Source organism: Notothenia coriiceps, unplaced genomic scaffold, assembly GCF_000735185.1.
Source record: "Notothenia coriiceps isolate Sejong01 unplaced genomic scaffold, NC01 NC01_scaffold00037244, whole genome shotgun sequence".
In the NCBI taxonomy this organism is placed as follows: domain Eukaryota; kingdom Metazoa; phylum Chordata; class Actinopteri; order Perciformes; family Nototheniidae; genus Notothenia; species Notothenia coriiceps.
This window is the reverse complement of record NW_011369945.1, coordinates 4,392,875-4,417,096: the sequence shown is the minus strand read 5'-3', so window position 1 is coordinate 4,417,096 and position 24,222 is coordinate 4,392,875. Positions and strand designations below refer to the sequence as shown.

The 24,222-nt window shown below is 39.7% G+C and overlaps 2 protein-coding genes across 4 annotated transcripts; both read left to right on the top strand.

The window, feature by feature from the left end:
- The first annotated feature begins 173 nt into the window (after nt 1-173).
- Nucleotides 174-6,115, top strand: sigirr (single immunoglobulin and toll-interleukin 1 receptor (TIR) domain). Of its 2 annotated transcripts, none has more exons than XM_010793307.1 (9): nt 174-397; nt 1,907-2,162; nt 2,976-3,177; nt 3,273-3,400; nt 3,633-3,794; nt 3,883-4,026; nt 4,580-4,682; nt 4,833-4,983; nt 5,903-6,115. In XM_010793307.1, exons 2-9 carry the CDS (start codon nt 2,045-2,047, stop codon nt 6,098-6,100), a joined length of 1,206 nt encoding a protein of 401 aa, XP_010791609.1. In that variant the 5' UTR covers nt 174-397; nt 1,907-2,044; the 3' UTR covers nt 6,101-6,115. The 2 variants fall into 2 exon arrangements, with proteins under 2 accessions (XP_010791609.1, XP_010791608.1); XM_010793306.1 differs by having other exon boundaries at nt 1,902-2,162.
- A 3,925-nt stretch (nt 6,116-10,040) lies between these two features.
- On the top strand, nt 10,041-23,879 carry LOC104964503 (plakophilin-3). Of its 2 annotated transcripts, XM_010793305.1 has the most exons (14): nt 10,041-10,372; nt 14,045-14,136; nt 14,717-14,974; nt 15,005-15,618; nt 16,446-16,569; nt 17,325-17,529; nt 19,166-19,337; nt 20,093-20,210; nt 20,298-20,462; nt 20,687-20,869; nt 20,952-21,105; nt 21,274-21,472; nt 21,651-21,738; nt 22,733-23,879. In XM_010793305.1, the coding sequence occupies exons 1-14, from the start codon at nt 10,150-10,152 to the stop codon at nt 22,772-22,774; spliced, it is 2,637 nt and encodes an 878-aa protein (XP_010791607.1). In that variant the 5' UTR covers nt 10,041-10,149; the 3' UTR covers nt 22,775-23,879. The 2 variants fall into 2 exon arrangements, with proteins under 2 accessions (XP_010791607.1, XP_010791606.1); XM_010793304.1 differs by having other exon boundaries at nt 14,717-15,618.
- Nucleotides 23,880-24,222: the final 343 nt, after the last annotated feature.

The window sequence follows — 24,222 nt, the reverse complement described above, 5'->3', positions numbered from 1 at the left end:
GCTGCTGTATTGTTACATTACTAAGGGTAAAGTTGTGAGTAACTTCCTTGAAAAACTGGAAACTGGGATAGACCAGAATTTCCTAATATTATCCATTCCCAGGTTTGTGTAAACCGGTGCACACGTCACATGACCAAGTTCAGCCAATAGCAAGTCGAGTTTGAGGTACCTTACCAGGTGCGTGCATCAACTAGACGGCTGTTGTTAGTCATCGCTGTGGCTCCGTACAACGTTACAAAACTGTAAATCAACAGGTACACTCATAGAGGTTTAGTTAATTCGCTTCAATCGGTTCACCTGTCCCTTGAGGAAGGAGGAAGACGAACACTGCGGCTCATGGCTTTGATTTTAGTCGCCTGCATTGTGGCATTCTCCGGGAACACTTTACTGGCAGACGGTAAGGATGTAGCCTACACAATAAACTCTATTCTCTTGTTTAGATTTCACAGGTTTACACGATATTTAGAAATCTAGTTTGACTTATGAACTATAATGTATTGTTCCTGGTTTGTTTTTGTCTATTTAAAACGTACTGACAGCCATGTTTTCGGGATGCTGTCTGGGTAAATACCAGGTAATGCACATAGTTCTTGAGGGTCACTTTATCTGTCACAGTCACATGCTGTTGCCTGGCAACATAAGGTGACCCGGACTTCGGACCCGGATGTGGGTCTCCTTTTATGAAAAACTGTTAAAACACAGAGGAATAACTCGAAAGTTGGACAGATAGGAAACAGGAAGGAAAGTTGTGCAAGTGTTTTGTGGTTTTAGTCGTAGGCACGATGAGCGCATGCGCTGAATATCCTGAAGAACAGGTCCAGATTCAATAGAACAGTATCTATCTCATTGTCTGAGGTGTATTTTACATCTGTCCTGAAAAGGGAGCAGTTAGGCCTGATATTAACTTGTTGTTTGCTTGGAACATGTCCTCAAACTGAAAAGGGTATTCAGTGATCTTCTCTTTTCATCTAAGTCAGCAAAACAGCCATTAGAGTCTGCTAGGTTGACAAAAAGTGTAAACAGGTTCACCTTCATGCACAATTAGACAATCAGTCATTGCTGAAAGCTGCCCTAACACTGAACTCAGCCTCATGAAGCTGCACAGGCTGTATGCAAACTGTTTACACAGACACACGGTAGGCAAAGTGTTTTCTCAAAAGGCTTATTGTTTGATCACACAACATAGAGTAGAGATGAATTCAAACCTTGTTATGCCTTGACCCGATATGACCGACACACAGTTGTATTCATTCATGTCGTGATTATAATTCAGGAAAGCTCATGGCGAATAGTTCAGTAGCAATTTGTAATCTGCAATTTTCTCATATTAAAGTGAACATTTTAATATTTCTTTCAATGATAATAACATTGATGATTAGATTAAAAAAATGATAATTTCCCCCGATAAAACGGGTACACATGTTCACTTACAGTACAACACTCGCTGTAACATTTAGCCTATTGTATTTCTTTTTCACACATATATGTATAGTTTACTTCATCTGCATTACTTGCACATTGGTCTTGCAAGATACAGTAATCTTGCACTCAGTTATTCTACTCTGTTTCTTCTTGCACTATTTTATTGTTTTTAAATCAGTGTTATTGTTTTATGACTTATATATATTTATGTTGCATTGTTGGAGGAGCCTGGGTCCTAAGATTTTCATCGCCACATCTATACTGTAGCTACTGTGTAAATGAGAATTAAGCCTTTATATCTTTGAATCTTTGAATCTTGAATCTCTAAATAGTATCACATTTGCAATATCAGTCAAAAATAATCACAATTAGATTATTAATTAGTTGAAATAGTTTTCGACCTAATTGAGATATAACAATCAGTTTTGGGATGGATAAAGTTGACTTGTTGCATCTCTAATGTGTGTCTCTATCTGTAGCTCAGACGTGTGTGGATGGGAGCGTGTTTAAGGAGCAGGTGCTCTATGTGGGGCAGCAGGAGCCCCCATACCGGCTGACCTGCCCTCTGGAGCCCCAGAGCCCCCCCCTGACCTGGCAGAAAGACTGCAAGCCGCTGCCCTCCATGGAAGGGAAGGCCTACCTGGAGTTTGCCAACTTCAGCTCGGCAGACCAGGGGAATTACACCTGTATGCAGCAGGGCAACAGCTCATCCTCATTCACTACGCGCCTCATAGTTAAGGGTAAGTACTACGTCTATGTTAAGTGTAATGGAGGCTATTTGAACAGGATACTGTAATTATGTGGCTCTCACAGTAAGCTATTTCTTGCAGGGTTGGGAGGCAACAGACCACATATATAACTTTCCAAAAAATCTGTTAGAATCTCTCCTCAGCCCAGATTATATTTGAATTGAAGTATTGGACATGTTTTAAAAGTGCTTTCTATGTTTGATTTTAAAGTATAGAAAGGTGTTCAAATAAAATGTCCTTTTCTTCTTGTAAAACAATTGATGATGTAGCTAATTCAAACACTACCTGTCCAATTTGAATGCAGTAAATAATTGCATTTTAAAGTCACCCCCCCAACGTTGATCTTTTTATCCCTGAACCAGACATAACGTTTGTATGGGGGTTTAGGGAGCTAGTTGAGCGAGTACACCTACAAGAAGGCATTTAGCTTCAGCTCGTCTTCCAGCTGCAGTCTCAGCCTGTGCACATGAAAGACGCTATTGTCTGCGTTTCCTACAGCGAACACAGATACCGCAGGTCCTTCCTCCCTGCAGCGGTCAGACTATACAACCAGCACAGGCCCTAGTAGACCCCCCTCACACACACACACACACACAACAACACAGACTATAACACCCCCAATATGTGCTATATGTGCAATATATATATATAACTTTTTGTTTACTTTAATACTTTTGAATGCATGTAACTTATGTAACATTAAGCTATCTGTGGCTCTTTTTCTGCTGTAACAATGTACATTTCCCCTCTGTGGGACTAATAAAGGTATTCTGATTCTGATAACAGTGGTTTGTCTTTTCTCAGAGTCACGGTGCTCCAAAGACCCAGGATTTAAGCGAAATGAAGACAGACTCCTTGGAAATATAGGATCCACTGTGACACTGAACTGCACGGCTCTTCTCTTCTGGGATCCCACAGAGGAGCACTGTGACACCACGCTGCAGTGGAGTAAAGATCACTTTCCCCTCCCCAATCACATACATTACACGCTGAATGCCTCCTCATGGTGATTTGAAGTTTTCTAAAGTCACGTTGAAGCATCTTCATAAAAAAAGCATTTGAGAGTGGAAGTAAGATTGAGTTTCCTTTCCATCTCATCAGGTATCCTGCAGCCGGCCAGCTGATGGTAACCAATCTGCTGGAGATCAAGCTGAAGGAGCAGGATGATTTTGGGCTGTACATCTGCACAGTGAGGAACTATTCCTCTCTATTCAGAGTTTCGGGAGAGTGTAAGAAAACTACTTATTTATGTTGGTTTCTTACAATCTGTCCTGCATCTTTAGACGTCAATACTCTGCAGTAAAATGTGTCTTGGTTTCAGCCCTACATTAATATTGAGTCTAGTACTTAATTGTTTCAGGAATCAGTCTTACAGTCACACTCCACTGACGGAATTCATATTCTGCAGTTTGCGATGATCAATTTGAATGAAAGTATTGGTTTATTGTGATTTTTCCATAGGGATTGCATGCGGTCGACCCCACGGCCCCAACCACATATTTTCTGTTTTGGCAGCCATCGTCCTCCTCCTGCTCCTGGCTGTCGCTGCTGTTGTGTACTCCAGGTGTCACCTGAACATCAAACTCTGGTACAAGAATTCCTACGGAGACTATGAACTCAGTGGTAAGTGACATAATGTTACTATAACCATGTGAGACTGTGAGAATATAAAGTATCAACATCATTGGTTGGTTTTTTTGTGTCTCTTCAGATGGCAAATTATTTGATGCCTACATCTCCTATGTGAACAATGACCACGACAGGAAGTTTGTCAACTTCATTCTTAAACCTCACCTGGAGAAAAGAAATGTGTACAAAGTGCACCTCAATGACAACGCTATCCTACCTGCTTCAGGTAAGCCTAATGTCTGTTGTTGTTGTTGTGGAATGAATTGGAGAGTGGGAAATGTGGACTCTATTTTTAACTAGTTTTTGTTCTCTTAACAGTCCAGAATGTTCAGATCCTCCTGAACCTGTTGCTACGAGTTATTCTGGGGCCCCTTTCACCCAATAAGCCCTTGAGCAAGGCACCGGACTACCCCCTTCCCCCCCACTCCCATTGCTCCCCGGGCGCTGTACAATAGCTGTCCACTGCTCCTCGTACTAGACTCCTGGTACTCGGATGGGTTAAATGCAGAGGCCAAATGTCACTGTGTGCTGTGTGCTCTGCACGTGTGACCATTAAAGAGTGATTCATCCCTCCCATTCTATTCTATTCTATTATGTGTTGCAATTTGCAACCGTGAGACCATTTTCTCATGTTAATCTAAATAATCTTAAAACAACAAATGCCATAACAATTTGTAAACAACAATGATTTGTCTGAGTATTTGTTATCTGTGTGTAAGCACTTTTGAACCTTAAGCAGCCCATTTTGAACAACGCTCTACAATATTTTGTGTCTCCAGAACCGTCTGCAGAGCTGCTGATGAACTTGAGTCGCTCTCGGCGTCTGATCGTGTTGCTCTCTCATGCTTACCTCGAGCAGGACTGGTGCTGCAATAACTTCAGGTCAGATGAATTCAATGTTGAACAAACAACCAATAATATATACAGAATAAAGCTTAGTAAAATGAGTGTGGCATCATCACAATATACCACTTGAGGTCAGTGTTGCTGTCTCCACTATGTCCTATCCTGACACGGTGTGTGTGTTTTCAGACAGGGTCTTCTGCACCTGTTGGAGTTGTGTCCGCAGCCCATCCTCATCCTGTTGGAGGGTCAGTCCAAACGCATGAGGCCTGAGATCAAGCAGCTGCTCAATGATCACCAGCACTGCCTCACCGTCCTCACCTGGAAGCACAACTCTGTGGTAAGACCCACAAGAGTACCTATCAGAGCGATCAATTACCACCAAAATACTATAGGACTTGCTTTAAACAGAATTATGTTTAACTTTTTACAAAAATAATAGATATACATTATATTTTAGCTAAAATTTAAGCCAACATTCATCGAAAAATTATATATTATTATGTTAATTACATATATACAATACAGTATGTGCAAAGTGTATATCATGTCTCAATCTCTCTAACACTGACAGCAATATGAGTACAAGAGAAAAAACCTCTTCAATTATATTTGTGTTCTACTCTTTACCGGCCATTTACATCTACGCAATTATAGATATTTCTAATTTTGAGATGTGATTCATTGTAATAAAATAAATAAACATCTGAATTTAATAGGGATGTAACGATACTAAAAACTCACAGTACGATAATATCGCGATTAAAAAGTCCACGGTACGATATTTATCGCGATGTTGAAAAATAAAGGAAAAAAATGTGATTTTTTTTTTTAAATACATCTGATTTGTACAGTATTTTAGTAGGATAGTAGTATTTTAAAGTGTGAACAATATAATAATCAGACCCTGCAATAGAATAAATCAAGTTTCACTTTTTTCAAGTAACTCACTAACTCACTCACTCACTCAGCATCATCAAGGTTATCTTTTAGGAATATGAGCATGTCCACATTTCCAGTTGGAAGCTTTTTTTTTTTTTATTTAAAAAAAAAAATCGCGGTAGATTTTGCCAGTCTCACGACGGTATTGAGACATCTATTTACCGCGATATTCGATATATCGTTAGATCCCTAGAATTTAAATTAGAAAAAGTATTGCATATACTGTACTATAATGGAATAGGGCTTCTACAGGTGAGACTACAGTTCAGTTTGACTCTTAACAGCGCAGTGTAACGTGTCATGTTTGGTTTCCACAGACTCCTTCCTCCGTCTTCTGGAAGGAGCTGGCCTTAGCGATGCCTCGTAGAGTCGTCTTCCGCAGCTCGTCTGCCTGCGAACCTCAAACTTTGCTACACAATGACAAGGACCCCATGCTGACCCTCGACTCCAACTACCGGGACTCCAATTCAGACACTGACCCTGCCGGAGATCTGGGTAAGAACAACAGTCACTAAGTAGTAATGTTTGGAATATTCTTACCTCTATCTGCACATAAAAGTAAAAGAAAGGCACAGATAAGTGCCAGGTGACTGTTGTAATGTAATTATTATTGTAATTCAATACATAGACAACATGCTAAAGCAGGTTTATTCGTGTTTAACAACCATCTGGTAGTGATCCAGAGATGTTAACGCTAGTTGGTTGTCATGCACTTTTTCTTGAATAGCAATTAAAATATTGATCGTAATAGCCTATATTCAAGTCTCAACCTGACAGTCTCTTTTGTCTTTTTCAACGTGCAATACCAGCTGACCTAGTTAAACTTTCAATAATCAAACACGAGTTCAACAGTTAATCTTTAACTAAAATAAACAAAATCCTTCGACGTGATGAGCTTGCACATATTCTCTTCAACAGTTTGTCTGTCCTGTATCATATCAGGACATTCCAAGCCGATATGAGACAAATGCTTTCATGTCAAAGGAATAGCTCAGTATTATCATAGTTACCGAGATTCTTGATGAATAGATTAGTTCAACTTTATACTTTACCTACATGTGAAACTACAGTCAGTTATCTTAGCACATTAACTGGAAACAGGGTCAAATACAGTACCTAGCCTATCTCTGTCTGAAGCTCACAAATCTACACCCAATATCTTTTCTTTCTTAATTGTTTTAAAAACATAATGGTTTAGACTAAAGGTTGTCTCAAGGTGACTAAAACATTTGAATAAAGCTTCTCAATAACTATTAGTCAGTCACCAAACCCCATGTATACTACAACCTGAAGTTTTTGCACTGCTGGAGATGCTGGTAGATAATAATAATAATAATAATAATAATAACTTTTATTTATATAGCGCTTTTCAATAACCCAAAGTCGCTTACAAAAACAATTAAAAGTACAGAAAGGGGGTGAACAGGCAGAAGACAACATATTGGACAAGAAAATTGAACATGAACATTACATGAACANTTTTCCGCTGACTGATTGTTTCCATCAACAAACATTATACATGAGGGTGAAGTCAGACTCTGGAAAGAGTATGAAGAAATTAATCAAAACAAGAAAGGTGATTTTATTTCGGATAAATGAGGATTATAATTGAAATGATAGGCATAGGAAGGAGTCTTCTATACATCTCCTTCTTCATCCAATCCAGTGTAAACCTATCAACTTTGATCTGCTTTGGGGAAATGAAATCCTCTTCTACCCTCGAGGGAAATGTTTGGGAAAGGTTCAGACAGGTTGCAGTTTAACATTTTCTCCTTAGCTGCACCCAAACAAAGAAAGGCAGTCATGAAGAAGGGCAACAAGAGCATTGATGTGTATTATGAATTCAATTACAGATGTTTTAACTGGAGGTGTAAAGTAACTAAGTACATTTACTCAAGTACTGTACGTAAGTACACTTTTAAGGTACTTGTGCTTTACTTGAGTATTTCAATGTTTGGCTACTTTGTTCTTCTACTCCACTACAAATCACAGGTCAATCGTTTACTTTTAGTATATTTATCTTAAAGCTTTAGTTACTTTGCAGATTTGGATTTATGATGTGAAATATAATCAACTCTTAAATAAGACTTTAGTTACACCTGGAGTAAATTCACAAGCTACCCTGCAGTATACAAAGTCGTTAAAACTAGCTGCACCTTTACCAGCTTTGATAAACACTTTATTGATCAATAATTATAATCAAAACATATAATACATATTATTCTGAAATGGGCCATTCTGCATAATGAGTACTTTTACTTGAGTTACTTAAGTTTAATTTGATGCTAATGCTTTTGTACTTTTACTTGAGTAACATTTTGAATGGAGGACTTTTACTCGTAACTGAGTATTCCTACACTCTACTTCTTTTTTGCTCATTTTTTACTCATTGTTCCCCGGCTCAGAACCAAACACGCCGAAGCTGCTTTTAGTTTTTATGCTGCCCACAAATGGAACAAACTTCCAGAAAACCTGAGGTCTTCACCAACGCTGAGTTCTTTTAAGTCAAGGCTAAAAACACTACTTTTTAGAGCTGCTTACCCAGAAGCCTTTTAACTTGTTTTAGCACTTACCGTATTTACAAAGTCGTTTTTAAACTATTTTGTATCTCATTAATGCATTGTTTTTATGAATCTGTTATTCCATTATGTTTATTTATTGTGTTCCTCTCTGTTGTCTTACTATTATGTGTTAATGAACATATAAAGCACTTTGAATTGCCCCTGCGTCTGAAATGTGCTATATAAATAAACGTACCTTACCTTAGCTTACCTTCTACTGTTACTTAAGTAATTCTCCCGTCTCTGTCCAACAGTGACTTTTTCATATAGTCTGTATCTTGACAGGTGCTTGACTGCAGACATTTGGCATGTATCATGTTTTACTCCCACGCTTCATGTTGCTCTCATAACGGCTGTGATGACTCATAGTTGCTAAGCTCATATAAAACAAACCAGATAAAACAAAGGTGTGGCTCCACCTTAATAATCGAGTGAGACTTCACCACACCTGGTAACAGTCCTCCATTCACACTCAACGTCATTTGCAAGATTGAACTCAATCTCAGGCCAGTTTGTGAAAACGTCACAGATAAATCTATCTAATTACTGGGAGCCGAAAGCTTTTAAACTCTGAACACTGAGGCATAGGGTACAAATGTCGGAACTTAACTTTTGCAGTTTAAAAAAAACCTGAGGAATATTTTTAATTCCCAAAATATACCAATAAATGAAACAATTTTTGAAAAATTAAAAAGTCGTTGGAAGGAAAAGTAGCCTACTCATATATATTTTACGTTAGTCAAAGCAGCAATACTACTGTGTAGAAATACTCTGTTACAAGTTATATTCCCACATTCCAAAAGTGACTTAAGTAAAAGTAATGTAATATTACTGAAGTAGCAAAATTAGGCATTAACACACATTACAGAATAAAACACTTTCTATGATTAAATAAAGAAAATGTAGGCATAATGTGGAGGCACCACCAATGTTTAAACTCCATATATGACTGGGAGCTAGTAACTAATGCAGTGGAGTGAAAAAATGAAAAAAAAACGAGCGTTTTGAAATTCAACATTAGAAGTAGAAATATAAAATGGCATCAAATGGAAATAGTACCTTAAAATATCTCTTGGTACAGTGCTTGAGTAAAATAACTTTTTTGCTATGCACCACTGTTAATAACATTGCTGTCACACTGGATGACATGTGGCATCATAGTGTGAATGAATTGGTCACAATTCACATGTAATTCATTTGGATATGACTTCACTGACCACAGTCACAGGGAGCTGACACAGGCAGGTCTATTCACAGCTGTTTGACCTGGTTCATCCTCACTGACACTTCCTGTTTCACTGTGTTACAAGATGGAACCTTTTTTAACTTTTATTTGTCAAATACATGATTGCAATGTATTTAACCTTTAAAAAATAAAGTTAAAATGAAACAAATCTTAATAATGTAACACTAAAATGTATTATTGTTTTTTTTTCATATTCATATTAGTGTTATAAGAACTTTTTTTAGTTTTTCTCCCCCCAGAAATTGATTCATGCCGGTTTCAGTTATTTTCCAATAAAAAATAAAAATCCAGTTACTGCTTTCTCAAGCATTCGTCAACCATAACTGACCATGCTAAACTGAGTATTTGTTAAACAGTGTGCGGGAAGAATGTGACTCAACCAGCAGCATAGGCCTATGTGTGATTGAGGTCACCAGGTCAAGTAGAGGCCAGTCGAAAGTATGTTAGAGAGTAGAGTCAGTGAGGAGGACAGGAAGATAATGGCGATTTGGTTTTATGTAAACTGCTGAATATTATATTGAGAGGGACACCGTCCAGAGGGAGGCAGTAATGTAACGTCCCAGAGGTAAAAGTGAAGAAGAAGAGCACCTGTGCAGGTAGTGTTGCCCCGAGGCTCCTCCCCCTGATGGGCAGCTCTGCTCCCTCTGATCGCCTTGCTCTCTCTGCGCCCCTCTCACACTTTCAGCTGCACAAACAAGCTCCGCAGTACGGACTGTTTCTACCAGGACGCCATACGCGCGTCTTTTAACTTTTCACCATGAGTATCGTGGGCTCTGAGAGTGTGTTTTTGTCCGCCTTAAAGCCCAACACCTCGGTCACCACCTATGGGCTCCCGTCGGAGATCCACCTGGGGAACGGGGGCACGATGTCGGACGAGATGACCCGAGCGCGACGTGTGCAGCAGCAGGTCCAGATGAGACTGGCGGAGAAGTCCACACTTCCGCGTCAAAATGGATCAACTTCACACTACGCCATGTCAGGTAAACACCAACAAGTGTTTTTCGTTGTTTTTAACAAGGGTCTCCACCTTCTGCGTCATGACCATAGGTCATGACAGTTGCTTATTTCCGTGTACAGAGCACAGGAATGACCTGTGGAGGAATGACCTGTGCTCTGTAAGGGACTGGCAAAGTTCAAACACCTCTGTGTCCTCTCAGGAACAAAAACAGGTGCATGGGTCTGACACTAAAACCCTAAAAACGGACCTCTTAACTGTGTTACAGACGAGAAATGGAAGTTCTTATCTGATCCGTCCGACGTGTTTTGTTTCCTTTAGCCTTAGCCTACTCCAAACTGCTGAAATAGACACTGGACATCCCAACATATTGCTGTGTTTTAAAAATGTTAAACCCCTACAGTGTAAGGTCCAATCTCTGTTTTTTAGTCACACAGCACACCCACATACAGTATCAATAGATTGTGAAAGCAAAGTACTTTATTCATTTTGTTGTTATTCCACTAAATATTGGCTATACAAATGGATTATTAATGGATAAATTAGTTGGTTCAGTTAAGTTGCTGGAACCAGCAAACTTATAGTCAAATAAATATATACATAAAAAAAGAGGGGACAATAAATTACCTATTGGCTGACAAATAGATTAATATATTTATTGTTTTGGGGTAGAAAATAGTTAATTTATCTTTTGTGGATAAGATGTTATAATGTTCCTAGATTGGTGACTCAGATCAGTGAAGTAGCTTTTACTTTCAAGAGTGTACACACTCTTGAAAGTAAAAGGCTTACATTCACTGATCTGAAAGTAAAAGCTACTTCACTGATCTGGGTGTGTATGAACAAACATGCGCATGAACACACATTTGTTCATTACTTCCCGTCAGCACAATTTGTCTGGAATATGTCTATTCGGCTCCTCTGCATGTCCGTAGCGGTAGAACCTGAATCCTCACATTTGATCTTACAGTGTTTATTCCTCATACCCTCACACGAAAAAGGGTTAATGTGTAACAGGCTCAAACAAGCCCTGCTTTCATGAGTTTCCCTGATAGCAGAGCCAGGTAAAAGCCTTCCACTGTGGGATTGGGTTTCAGGTCTTACTCAGCTTTAAGAGGTGAGGGCTGAAGAGATACCTGAGAGATGACGGCGTGGTGAGAACCAGTTGTGTGTCTGGTAAAAGACATCGTGAAACAGCATCTGTCTGACCCAACTTAACACAGCCAAGGTCGGGTTGTTACGTAAGCAGCAGTGCGACTCCCACAGTCTCACAGGGGAAAGGCTTCCATGGGAGTTTTGAATGAGTAGACTTAGTTGTGACATTACTGCATTTAAGAAGCTAAGTTAGTGTAACATGTTTAGCTACACAAAACGGTGACAAGAACGTGCACGCCTGCTTGATGCATGAACGCATTCCTTCCTGTCCTATAATTTATTGCTTTGCCCCAAACTAGAGATGACAGCTCCTTGTCTGCATCATATTTACAGCTCTGGTTTGGGCAGGAGAATGTCTTCTCACTCGTCTAGTTTGAGCACTTCCCGGAGGCACAAACAGCACCTGCCTTGAAAGAAAACAAATACTGTTCGTGGCATTTTAACTGTTGAAACAAACAGGGACATACAACACTTAAGTCAAATAACTCTGTCAAATATTGCCACAATTTATGAAAATCGTGTCTGAGCATGATATTTTTCACACTGTTATCTCTGCCTGACCTTTGCCGGGGGAGGAAGACAGACAGTCATAAATTGTGGCTTTGCCAAATTCATTGTTTTATGTAACCTGAATAACAGAGAAAGAAGGATTCTTGACAACACAACAGGGAATGCCGCCATTTCAGTGGTTTGCGGCTTTAGAAGGACTCGTTATGAATGCATCACAGTTCATACATGAGGAAAACGCCAAGAGGAAGGAACGCCTCCTCTTGGGTTGTAAATGCTGCAATAAAATATGCATGTATGGAACAATGTTTACTGGTGAACGTGTCCTGGCTGGCAGAGAGTCAGAGCGAGAAAAAGAGAGTGTATGCTTAAGATTTGGCTTCATGTCCAAAGTGAATTTTTCAAACAACAACAAATGAAATCGGAAAGTTCAGTTTTCAAGGTGTGTCCTCTGTGTGTTGTAAAGGTGCTTTGGGCGTTGCCAGGTTGGGACGTGGCCAGGGAACATGTCAGTCATTTTCCCCCACACTGAGTGGTGTAAGTGCTCTATAGCAATGAGGCGTGAAAGGAGGTTCACTCCACCCCTCTGATGCATAAGAAATGTGAGAAACGGATGCCCACGACGTACAGTACAATTACATTTTTTTTCCCAGTTAGAGTAGGATGTCCTTCAGTGTTGCACTTCCTAAATACAAAGGTATTAGTTGGTTTTGAAACATGATATGCTGCCTGGAGATAAGAAGAACACTGACTGCAGGTTACTTTCTTTTATCTGTGTGTTACATTTAGAAAGTGAAATCACATGACTGTTATGCAACCATTTAAACCAGAAAGAGACAATTATGTCTGTGAAGGGTAACCAGAGACGTGAGACCGGTCGGTCCTGCTGGTACTGACTGTATGCAATTGAAACTTCAGGCTTCAGTGCAACAGGACACCTGCAATGTATGTCTTTCATGCAAATCATCACAAATGTAAGGGCGTTACACACCTTGTTGTGGCTTTCATGTTGTGATGAAATCTTCATCCACTGTGCCGTTTGTTCTATCACTATTTTACTTAGATTTGTTTCCATGTTTACATTTACCCTTGCAGACAAAAAAAGTCAGTCTCTGTTGTATTCAAATGAACTTTTATGAGGGTCAATGGATGAAAGAACAATAACCCAAAGGATTTTTGTTTTAATTTGGAAACAACATTGTAAAGTTAACAGGATTCAATTTTCCCTGTTTTCCTGATCGCGTGGTTACGTGCAGTAGCGCCGCTGAAGGTCAGGCTTCACTTGATGCTGTATTATTCATGTGTGTTATTTTGTGGCAGAGCTCAATGATCGGTTGACACATCAAACACACAACACAAAGCACTAATGAAAAGTTTTCTTTGCTCCCTCTGGCAGGGTAGTCAACATTGTCCTTCTTTCACATCATTATAAGACCAGTTTAGTATTCCATGTTTTGAAAAATTTGGATCAATCAATTTAAAAAGAAAACGATCTCATCACTGAAGGATGACCTCACAAAACTTATTAAACCAACGTAAAAGGCCTTTGTCAAATAAATCTGTTTTCAGGGTCAATTACTAACAATTCACTGTTTTGCAAAGGTTACTACAGATACTACTACAGATGAAAGTTCTCTTATTACATTTAATTATTTTTTTAACTAACAAATGTTTTGAGCTGGCAATTAAACTGACGTTTCCTAAAACATTAAAAGTTAAACCAGGCAGTTTAAGAGTACTCAACACTGAAAACGTTCAAACTTTTATTAATAGTTCTTTAAAATATCTGGAATTAACTCTGGATAGGATCAACAAGTTGAATGTTAATGATCTATATAAGCTTTTTACCAAAAATAATATATGCAGATGTAGCTCCCTTTGTAAACATTTTCATTCAATAAAATATTGTTCTCAGTAATTGTATCTGAGTACAATTGCCTTTTATTTTGTCATTTAAACCAGCTAGTCTTTCAGTAAATCAATGTAATCGTGTTAATGTATTCATCTGTTATTCTTTCTCTCTACTTCCTTCCAGACTACGGCGGTGCTTCAACATTGAAACATCAGACCAACAATCCAAGCTACAGCTCCAAGTCATCCTACATGTACTCAGGCTCCAAAACAATGGTGAGTACTACTGCATTATCTCACTCTTTCAGCGTGTATTCACACTTTCTATACAAATATTCAGCTAATCGTGTAATATGTCATTTAACTAGGTATTTCAATAAAACAAACACATCACTGACTCTCTGCCAGTGTTTGAGCGGGTCACCCAGGACACAGCATGTGTGGTATTTCACAGTACGCTGTGATGAGATCACCTCAGGTTTTCAAGTCTACCCTCTAGATTCCTCCATTTTAGTGATTCAACAGGAAGATGCTGGATTTGGGCCACATATATTTAAGCTCTTCGCCTAAGAGAAACCTGAAGTTGCATATTAAACTAAATAATTTGTTGTATGAGGAAAGGAAACTAAAATGACAAAACAGACTTAGGGCTGACCTGCAAGATAGTAGAATTGCTGTGATCGGATTGAGAAACCATTTTCTGTGTTTCACACACACACACACACACACACACACACACACACATACACATATACACACATACACACATACACACATACACACAGTTCACTAGAGCTTAATGAGTATCTCTGGTTACACATTTGATTGTGATCGTCACTCCTTCCCTCATCCTCAGGGTCCACGCATCTCCCAGAAGGCGGGTTTCAGTGCCCGATCTGCTGGTGCAGACTTGGCCACGCTGCACAAGATCAGTGTTGGGGGAATGGGAGGTGGTGGTGGGAACGGTGGGGCTGTCTACCAAAGTGGCGGATACCAAAGTGGCGGATACCAAAGTGGCGGACAACAAAGTGCGGGGTACCAAAGTGGAGGATACCAAAGTGGAGGATACCAAAGTGGGGGATACCAAAGTGGGGGATATCAAAGTGGCGGCATGCAAACTGGCGGCATGCAAATTGGCGGCTTACAAAGTGGCGGCTTACAAAGTGGCGGCTACCAAGGTGGCGGCTACCAAACGGCCGTCATGCAAACAAGACAAGTGGACCCAGAGACCCTCTCCATGAACGCAGTGCGGCAGCACACGGCGCAGGTGAATCCCGGGTGGGTTGATACGAGCGATGCCTACAGCATGGTCTCTGAGCGTGACGCCACCTATGGCCGCCAGTATGCACAAAGCGCAGTCAACGGCTACGCCACCCAGGTCAGGCAAGGAGGCTCCATGACCTTTAACTCTCCCATGCACCGATCTCTTAGTGGCACTCTTGGCCGCAGCGGAGAAATGACAGGAGGAGAAGTGGAGGTCACACAGCAGCACTCCTACAAAGGCCCGGCCCACCGCACCATCAACAGGATTACAAACAGAAACCGGATGAGCACCGGCTCCTTGCCTGGGCAGCAGATCTTGTCCAGTGGGAGTGTGTATAGTAGTGGGGGGGACAGAATGGATGCAGGATATGGAATGGCCCAGCGTCAGGGCACTATGTCTCGTGCCCAGTCGATCAAAAGCATGCACAGTGTGGGCAGGGGCATGGACGTCTTCGGGCAGATGGATATGGGAGCCAGCATGGGAAACCTCAGCGGGTGAGAAGCTTACATTACATCCCATTGTGCCCCAAGTCCCCACCTTTTTCACTTTTAAAACAATGATGGCTCATTTGTTTGTTTTCATACTTTGTTACTGACAGATCTTTAGAGGGTAACTTGTGTGTAGATATTGTAGATAGTCTTTTTCCTTTTGTCAACAGATCCTAAGAAATCCAGTAGTTGATCAACTGATCCTGAATTATTTTCTGAAAGAAAAGCCTGATATACAGTAGCTCAATCCCCCCTGCTAAAGAGAGCCTTCATGCTTCCATTGTCCAAACACTTCTTAATATAGCATCTAAAAACATATCAGCAAGGCACACTTTTGCACGCAATGACATGTCCCTAGGTTAGATGAACTGGAGAACTGCAGTTTCTCTTGATTCAGTCCCTCGTGCATTTTCCTGCTGCTGTAAATACTAACTTTTTCTCTGACATTAATGTGCCTGGAGCTTTAAGTCAGGGAGTGTGTGATGTGAGCTTAGTATTTCACAAGAGCTGTGGATTGGGAGGAGGCTCCGTAGTTGCAGGACTGGTTTTGGGTGTGGCAGCTCAGTTTCAGGCCTCACATTTCACACAACCCAGCGTGTGGTTTCCCGAGCAGATTTGCAGACCACTGTGTGATTTGGAAAAAATACCAGAAGCTGGATTTTTGCATGCAACAAATAAATCATCCATAAATAATTACTATTGCTGACATATTTTGTGCTTCCATACATATGTCCAAGGAGTTGATCCTAGTGAGGGGAGAGAAAACAGGGTAATGGGGTCATTATAATGTTTTAGATTATTTTGTTGAACTTGTGTTTTTGCTCCCTCACTAGGATCAACTCCTTGGACATGCCATCAGCAGTGCATAACCTGACAGAGGAGGACCATGGCCTGCAGGTCCTGGGTGCCGCCTACATTCAACACGAGTGTTACAGTGACAACGATGCCAAAAATGAGGTAGTTAAACTTGTGGTTATAGCTCTGGGTTTTTCATTTCTTTTGTCATAAAGTAGCTATGCCTTTGCTTCACATGTTGGTCCATTTTTATTATCACTGTCACATACACTGCAGAAGGGATTAACACTCTTATCTTATGTGATAGAGAGCTAAATCTGTGTTTTGCCTCTGAGAATATTCTAGGTTTGGATTCGGTGTTGAATGAGTTTTGTAAAAAATAAATCCAGATGTTTTTGTATTAAAAGGAAAGAAAGATGTGTTATAGAACAGAAAGGGGTACGACATGCAACAAAGATCCCAATGTTGGAAAATTATTAAATAATTGTGGTATGTGGCATGCGCTGTAACAACTTGTTTACAAATAGTTACTTGCAAATAAACCCATTTCATTTTTTTGCATGTTTGTAAAGCTTACTGTAGCTTAATATTTAGACCAAAAACAGAGGGAAATAGCTGGCCTGGCTTTGTCTCAAGTTAATAAAATATACAATGTAATATCTTTCTCAACTAACTCAGGTAGAAAGCAAAAATATGCATATCTTTTGGAACAATTGAACAATTTGTCTAAACCTATTGCAGAACTTGGGAAATCCTAGTGCCATCATTTTTTTTTAACAAACATACAGGAACATAGGGGCTTTAATCCATGACCTACTGTAGATCTAACCTAGATCGCCTAACTATGGGGTAAAATGCAGTGAAAAACATGAAATATCCTAAGCTGACGATTTATTTCCCTGCCACCCCGTCTCTAGGTGCGTCATTTGAAGGGAATCAGTGAGCTAGTGAAGCTCTTCAACTCCGAAAACCAGGAAGTGCAGCGTTATGCCACCGGTGCAACACGCAACCTCATCTATGAGAATATGGACAACAAGGTGGCCCTGATCGAGGAGGGCGGCATCCCACAGCTGGTCGAAGCACTGAAGGAAAAAGACGATGAGCTCCACAAAAACATCACTGGTAGGAAAAACTTGACGGCAGTCATTAACATAAAAAACATGATACAACAAGCAGAGCTGAGCTGGGACTTTGGCCTCAAGTAGAACTTGTGCAAATTATGTTATCATAGTTTTAGAATACAACATGATATTAACAGTGGTGTCCTTACAATACCTGAACATTACATTATTCCGCACCAAACAAACAGGAGGCAAGCTGTAACTATAAACTATTGTCAGAATCAACAAATTGTGAGCATTTAATTAAACTAATTATAGTTACTTTCATATTTTAAGATAGATAGAGAAGATTTGATTATTAGGCTGTTGATTATTCTCAGTTCTTATGTATGTTTACAGTTCACTACTGAATAACTCTTGTTTGCAGTTGACTCATCTCCCCACCCCTCAGCACTTGTACATTCCAACAACTTCAGTAGCTGACATTATTGCAATTATCTGTTTTCAGCAGAACTGGCAGTCATTCGCTCATAAAATGAAGACTGTAGGAATGTTGGAAATGTATCATACAACTCCAACTTCACAGTGTAGAGATTTTTGCCTGACATGTTGTGTGTCTGAAGGCATAAAGAAAAAGAGGTGGAGCTGCAGGTTTTCTATATGGAGTTTGAAGAGAGGGATCATATATGAGGGAGTTGTCTTGGCCTGAGGCCTAACAGTACTGTATACCTGCCGCTCCCTTTTATGACTGATGGCCTTGTCAGCCCTTTGAGCCGTTACACCTTGATGTATATCTGACGAGGCGCTTAATCACTAGTTTCTGTGAGAATGTGATAAATGTCAGAGCAACTGTACCTGTGCACCTTTTTTCTGGAGTTTTGCCAAATGTCACAGAGTTCTTTTCTTATAATACCAACTAATGTCTTAGCTTCACTGTCACTTCACTGTGACTTCACTGAGTTTCTCATATAGACTCTGAAAGGATTTTATATGTCCAAGTTTGACTTTTAATGTCAATATGTCACTGTACATTAGGGCTGCTCAATTAATAGTATTTTAATCGCAATTCCGATTTTGGCTGGCAACGATTATGAAAACAACATAATCAAAATAAAACGATTATTATTTTTTTTTTTAATGATCGTGATATCAATTATTGACCCAAATAATCGAGATTATGATTTTTGCCATAATCGAGCAGCCCTACTGTACATATGAAGATTCAGCCAGCAGGTGGTTAGCTTAGCTTAAACTTAACACTTAACACAGGGGAAAAACTTAGCCTGGTACAGTCAAACAGTACCAAACTCACACCTGTTTTTGGCCGATAGCTTTTGTACACATTACACACATTGCAGGTTGTATAGTTGCTGGTAGATGTTTTTTGTAACCAGGCTAGTTGTTTCCCCCCGGGTCTTCTTACTAAACTAAGCTAACAAACTGCTAGGTAAATATTGAACAAACAGCTATAACACAGTGGTACCGAGCTTTTCATCCAGCTCTAAGTAAGAAAGTGACTAATCTGCCTTCCCAAATGTTGAACTGTTTATTTAAAATAAGGTTAGGGTGAAGCATGAAAAACTCCAAGATTAAAGTGAAAATATCCTCACATCCAGGTTGAGAAGTAAAACACAAATTAATATGTAAAATAAAGCATAAAAGTCTGTTTTGTTGACTCTCCTCTCGTGTGTATGCAGGTATCTTGTGGAACCTTTCCTCCAAAGACAACCTGAAGGAGAAACTGGCCAAGGAGACCCTCCCAGAGCTGACGGAGAACATCCTCATCCCTATGTCAGGCAAAGACACTGATGGCTACCAGCAGACGGCCTCTGAGGCAGACATTTTCTACAACACCACAGGATGCCTCAGGTACACCTCACCTATTTGTGTCTTCTCTGTGTGGTAGCAGCATGCTCCTTTTGATTAAGATGTATTTCATGATCACATTTTCTATTTGGGAACTTGTTCTGGTAGTACACGCCAACTCACTGGCTCCGGGCTAGTGGAGCTTCTACCACACCCATTTATTTTCACAGTTGTGTTTGAAAGCCTGCGCCACTCCAGGCCCCCGGCGCTTTGACTCTGTTTGTGTGCATGCTGAAGGGTTTTTAATCTCTAAACTAATTTTCATTTTGTTAATATTTGTCTGGGTTAAGACCTGAGCAATACTATTGGCAAGAAAATCTACAAGAGATTGTACAGTGCAATCAGAGAGATACAGTATGTCCACGATGATATTATATTGATGGTGTGATATTAGACTAGATATCATCTTAGATTTTCGAAATTGTAATATTGTAATAATTCACAAGTGTTTTCGTTTCCTGGTTTTAAAAGCTGCATTACAGTAGAGTGATGTATTTGTATAACTTGTATTATTTGTCTGTAACCCTTAAGTGAATAGACCCACAATACTATTGATTGATTATTAAAACAACATTTATCTTAATATTTGTATGAGATCATTAATAGTAAAGCCAACAATATTGTCAAAATATCAATATAATGTTTTGTAGAAAATATTGTGATATTTGATTTGTACCAGCCCAGTTTGTTAAATATAATATGATGCATGATTTCTGGATTTTACCTAAAATATCTCTCTGACTCCTCTCTTTGCTCAGGAATATGAGCTCTGTGAACAAGAAGACCCGTCAGCAGATGAGAGAACAACCCGGACTGGTGGACTCTTTGGTCTGCTACATCAAGAACTCCCTCGAGGACGGCAAGGCAGAAGACAAGGTGAGATCAAACGAGATGGAGCTGAATTCAATCCGTTTTTTTTGTTCAACCCAAGGATTGTGTATTTATTTGTCTGTGTGTTCTTAGGGCGTGGAAAATGCAATGTGTGTCTTGAGGAACCTCTCCTACCAGCTGTACGGCGAGATGTCTCCAACTACTCTGATGCGCCTAGAAGGACCAAATAGAGCTCAGGGCTCAGGAAAGGGCGACGCCATTGGTTGCTATACACCTCAGGGACGGAAAGCCAAAAATGTACGCACACGTGAGATTTACCCATCAGCATTTTGTGTGCATGTTAGGGCTGCTCCTTTGTAGTCAACTAATAGGTTGTACTTTTTTCATGGTGAACTCATTATTTCCAATCCTTACTTATGAGCACATTTTTAGTCAACACAACATTTAAAGTGGTGCTATGGCATGGTTCTTTGTGGAGAATACCAATTTTACTAATTGGTCAATTCAAATGTTCCCCACAGAGAAAGAACCAGGACATCTCCACTTTCACCGAGGTGGCCCGGGTGCCAAAAGGCGCCGAGTGGCTCTGGCATCCACAGATTGTGGGCGTTTATAACCGTGTGTTGCAAGACTGCGAGGTCAACTCTACCACCCGCGAGGCGGCTGCTGGAGCTCTTCAGAACATCACCGCTGGAGACAACAGGGTGAGAAGCATATTCATCTTGCCATATTCAAATGCAACAATCTACATCATCTTTAAACTGTCTCTTCCTCTTTGTCCCGCAGTGGGCGTCAGTGCTGAGCCTGGTGGCTCTGGAGCAGGAGCGCATCCTGCCACAGGTGCAGAACCGCATGCAGACCAGCAATGACCTGGAGCTGCGATCCCTCACAGGCTTCTTACGAAATCTGTCCCGCCATGCCAGGGATAAGAATGACATGGGTCAGTTTTTTTTCTTAAGTTATTTAAAAAAAGTTGAAAAAAATAATAATTTACCATTTTTAACCAAACTCTTGAACATTAAAAGAAAAGTGTGAGTCCTTAACAGGAAGTTGATTGTAAATATAGGTTTCCAACAAATAATCTAACATTACTTATTGGTTTATCCAGCCTCAAAGGTGGTGAACAACTTGGTGGCCAAGCTGCCTGACGATGGGAGCCAGAAGGACCCCTCTAGCGATGTGGTGGTGAACATCTGTGGAGTTCTCAATAATTTGGTGACCAGCAGCTCTATAGCTGCCAGAGACATCACATACTTTGATGGCCTGCCAAAACTGATCAGCATCAAGACCATGACGGGCACCTGCAGGTAAGACTTTGTAATGTGGCATAAACATGCTGTATTGAATAAATGTGTTCTCACCCTGACATTTCTCCATCCGCATGACATTTGCATGTTGAATGTTGCGTGAAATATTTCAGCCTTTCTTCTCACATAAAGTTATTTGTACCAAGTGTTAACCTTGGATATATCTTTTTGTTCCTAGCACGGGGAGGATGAAAGCAGCCAAAGCAGCATCAACAGTTCTCAGCAACATGTTCCAGTACAAGAAACTGCACAAAAGCTACAAAGAGGTAAGATAGTAAACTCGAGCTCTGCATGATTAATGATTTCCCCTCCAAAAAACTGAGAGGGATAATCAATAACATATTAGAGATAATGCATCAGTTATGTTTTTTTTTCTAAACGTCTATTAAGAGTTTAGGCAGAGTTTTTAAGTGTTATTCAAATCCATTCAGATGCCACAAAAACAATCAAATTACACAACAAGATTTTAAACATTAATACATGAAGTAACAAGAGGTCAGATTATGTGTGTCGACTCCCAAACAATAGTCACTGAACCACACCCTCATTCTCATTTCTGCCTGTGTGTGTGTGTCTCTCTGACTGTTCACACTGCTTCTCTTTCAACACCGACACAAACACACAGCCACTCAGGCGTGTCCAGGTCTTGGGCAGGACCAGGTGTCCTACATGTTCTGACTTTTGCAGATTCCGACTTGCCCCTCCCAAAGGGTGCGGTGTGCAGATTTATTTCCTAACAAACAGGTCCCAACAGAACCAAAAATGCATTAAAGCTTGTCTTGTACGTGGGAAAAACCTCAGACTATTTGACTATCGTGCTATAACGTGAGTTCTGAGGTAACTTACGCTAAGATACGGTACGATGTACTTTATTGATCCTAAATTGGGAAATTCTTTAGTCACGGCAGCCTTGGCAACAAGGCATTGCTCATAATTTGTAAAAATCTATAAATAGTAGTAAATAAACAAACGTAAAATATAAACAACTAAAAATAGAAATTAAACAGAACTAAAAATTAAAATACAAGTTGACCATGGAAAATACAAATCCGTAGACTGTCAAATAAACACTATGAAGGGCCAAATTACAGCTAACACATGTTAAGGTAGGGTTTTAACTTCAGGTCAATTCTAAAAATCAAGGGAGCTGTTACAGAGGTGTACTGTGTGGTATTTGAATACGTTCTATAATGTAAATAAACACAATATTTGTTTATGTATTCGTTATAACATTGTCTTGTTTGTTTCTCTGTGTTACAGAAAGGGTATGGGAAACAAGATTTTGTAGATATGATGATCTAAAACAAAAGGCAGTGGTGAAGAGGCCTGCTCTCCACCAGCCCCCAGTGGAGCAAAGAGACTGTTTGTACTATTCAAAGATACTTTTTTAGGATGAGAACATGGACACACAAGTGAGGGAGGATCTACACAGAGGAAAACAACTTCCTGTGTATTTTTTTTACTCGACAGACCGTTCAAGAATTTTGGATCCGGCACGACTACTGATGGACACAAATGTGTGCACCTTAACCATTTACTCTTTTTGTTTAAACACTGTATGTTTTAGTGTGGAATCAGGGATTTGTTTTTTATCAGAGTAACATTTATTTAGATATAATTTCAGCTGTTTTTTTTTGCGGATGACAACTGTTGATGCACAGAACAGCACAGAATGAATGGATTGAAGTGTGGTACAAACATGCTGTTCTTGTATATATTACTTCTTCTTTTAAAAATAAATCAAATGTTTTTGTACTTTGCACCCACACTATGTACTTAGTTCTTGTAGTTTAAGGATGGATAAATGTGTTTATAAATGAGTCAATATTATAACATGGTTATAATTGAATTTATAGCAAATTGGATGTTAATACTTATGATTAAGAAATCTAGGAATAATGAATGTATCTCCAAAGTTGACTTTTGTGTTTAGTTCTGTGCTTTGCAAAATCGCCGTCGTGTCATACATTTGTAGTTGTTTTGTCAAACACAACTCGTAGTCTCATCATGTCTGTTTGCTTCTTCAGTAGCCTATTAAACCTGCTGTTTGTGTACTTTATTAAGTGTGAGTGTACAAAGAATACAGTGCTCACTTTATTTCAAAACATATATCATATGGTGATAATGATGTTTTGTTTTTGAGGTGTTATAGCAAAATCTAACACGGACCCCAGACCTCATTGAAACTCATAAATTGGCAAGTAGGATATTCTAATTAAATGTGTTATTGTTCATACAAATTTTTTATTTCAAAACTTACATTTTTAATAATATTTATTGCTCTGGCATAAATGGTTTCCCTTTTATTTTGTAGGACTTCTAACTGCTTTAAGATTTGCTTTTGTTGTGTACAGGCAGATGTATCATCATATTTTTCATCTAATAAAGAGACCGATTTGAAATGTCATTTATTAAGTGTGTCTTATTTGTGCGTGTGCTGCACACTCTCGCTCTGACTGTAATAAAGGGACACTATCACGATGAAATGCCTGCCACTCCCGGTTTACATATTTGCTCCTGCTCAGACAAGAACAACACCAGACCTGCCCTGCTGCACCCTTATTCAGGCTCTCATTTCACTGCAGGTACTGCTACCATCACCCCATGAAGACAGAGAGCATGATCCCAAAAGAGAGAAATAGCCAGGTATTTTTGTCAAACTGCTTTATTAGCATTATTGCTGCGTTGTTAGTGTTTTTACATTAAACACACAAAGCTCCCATATGTACAGAAATGTTACGAGTTCATCG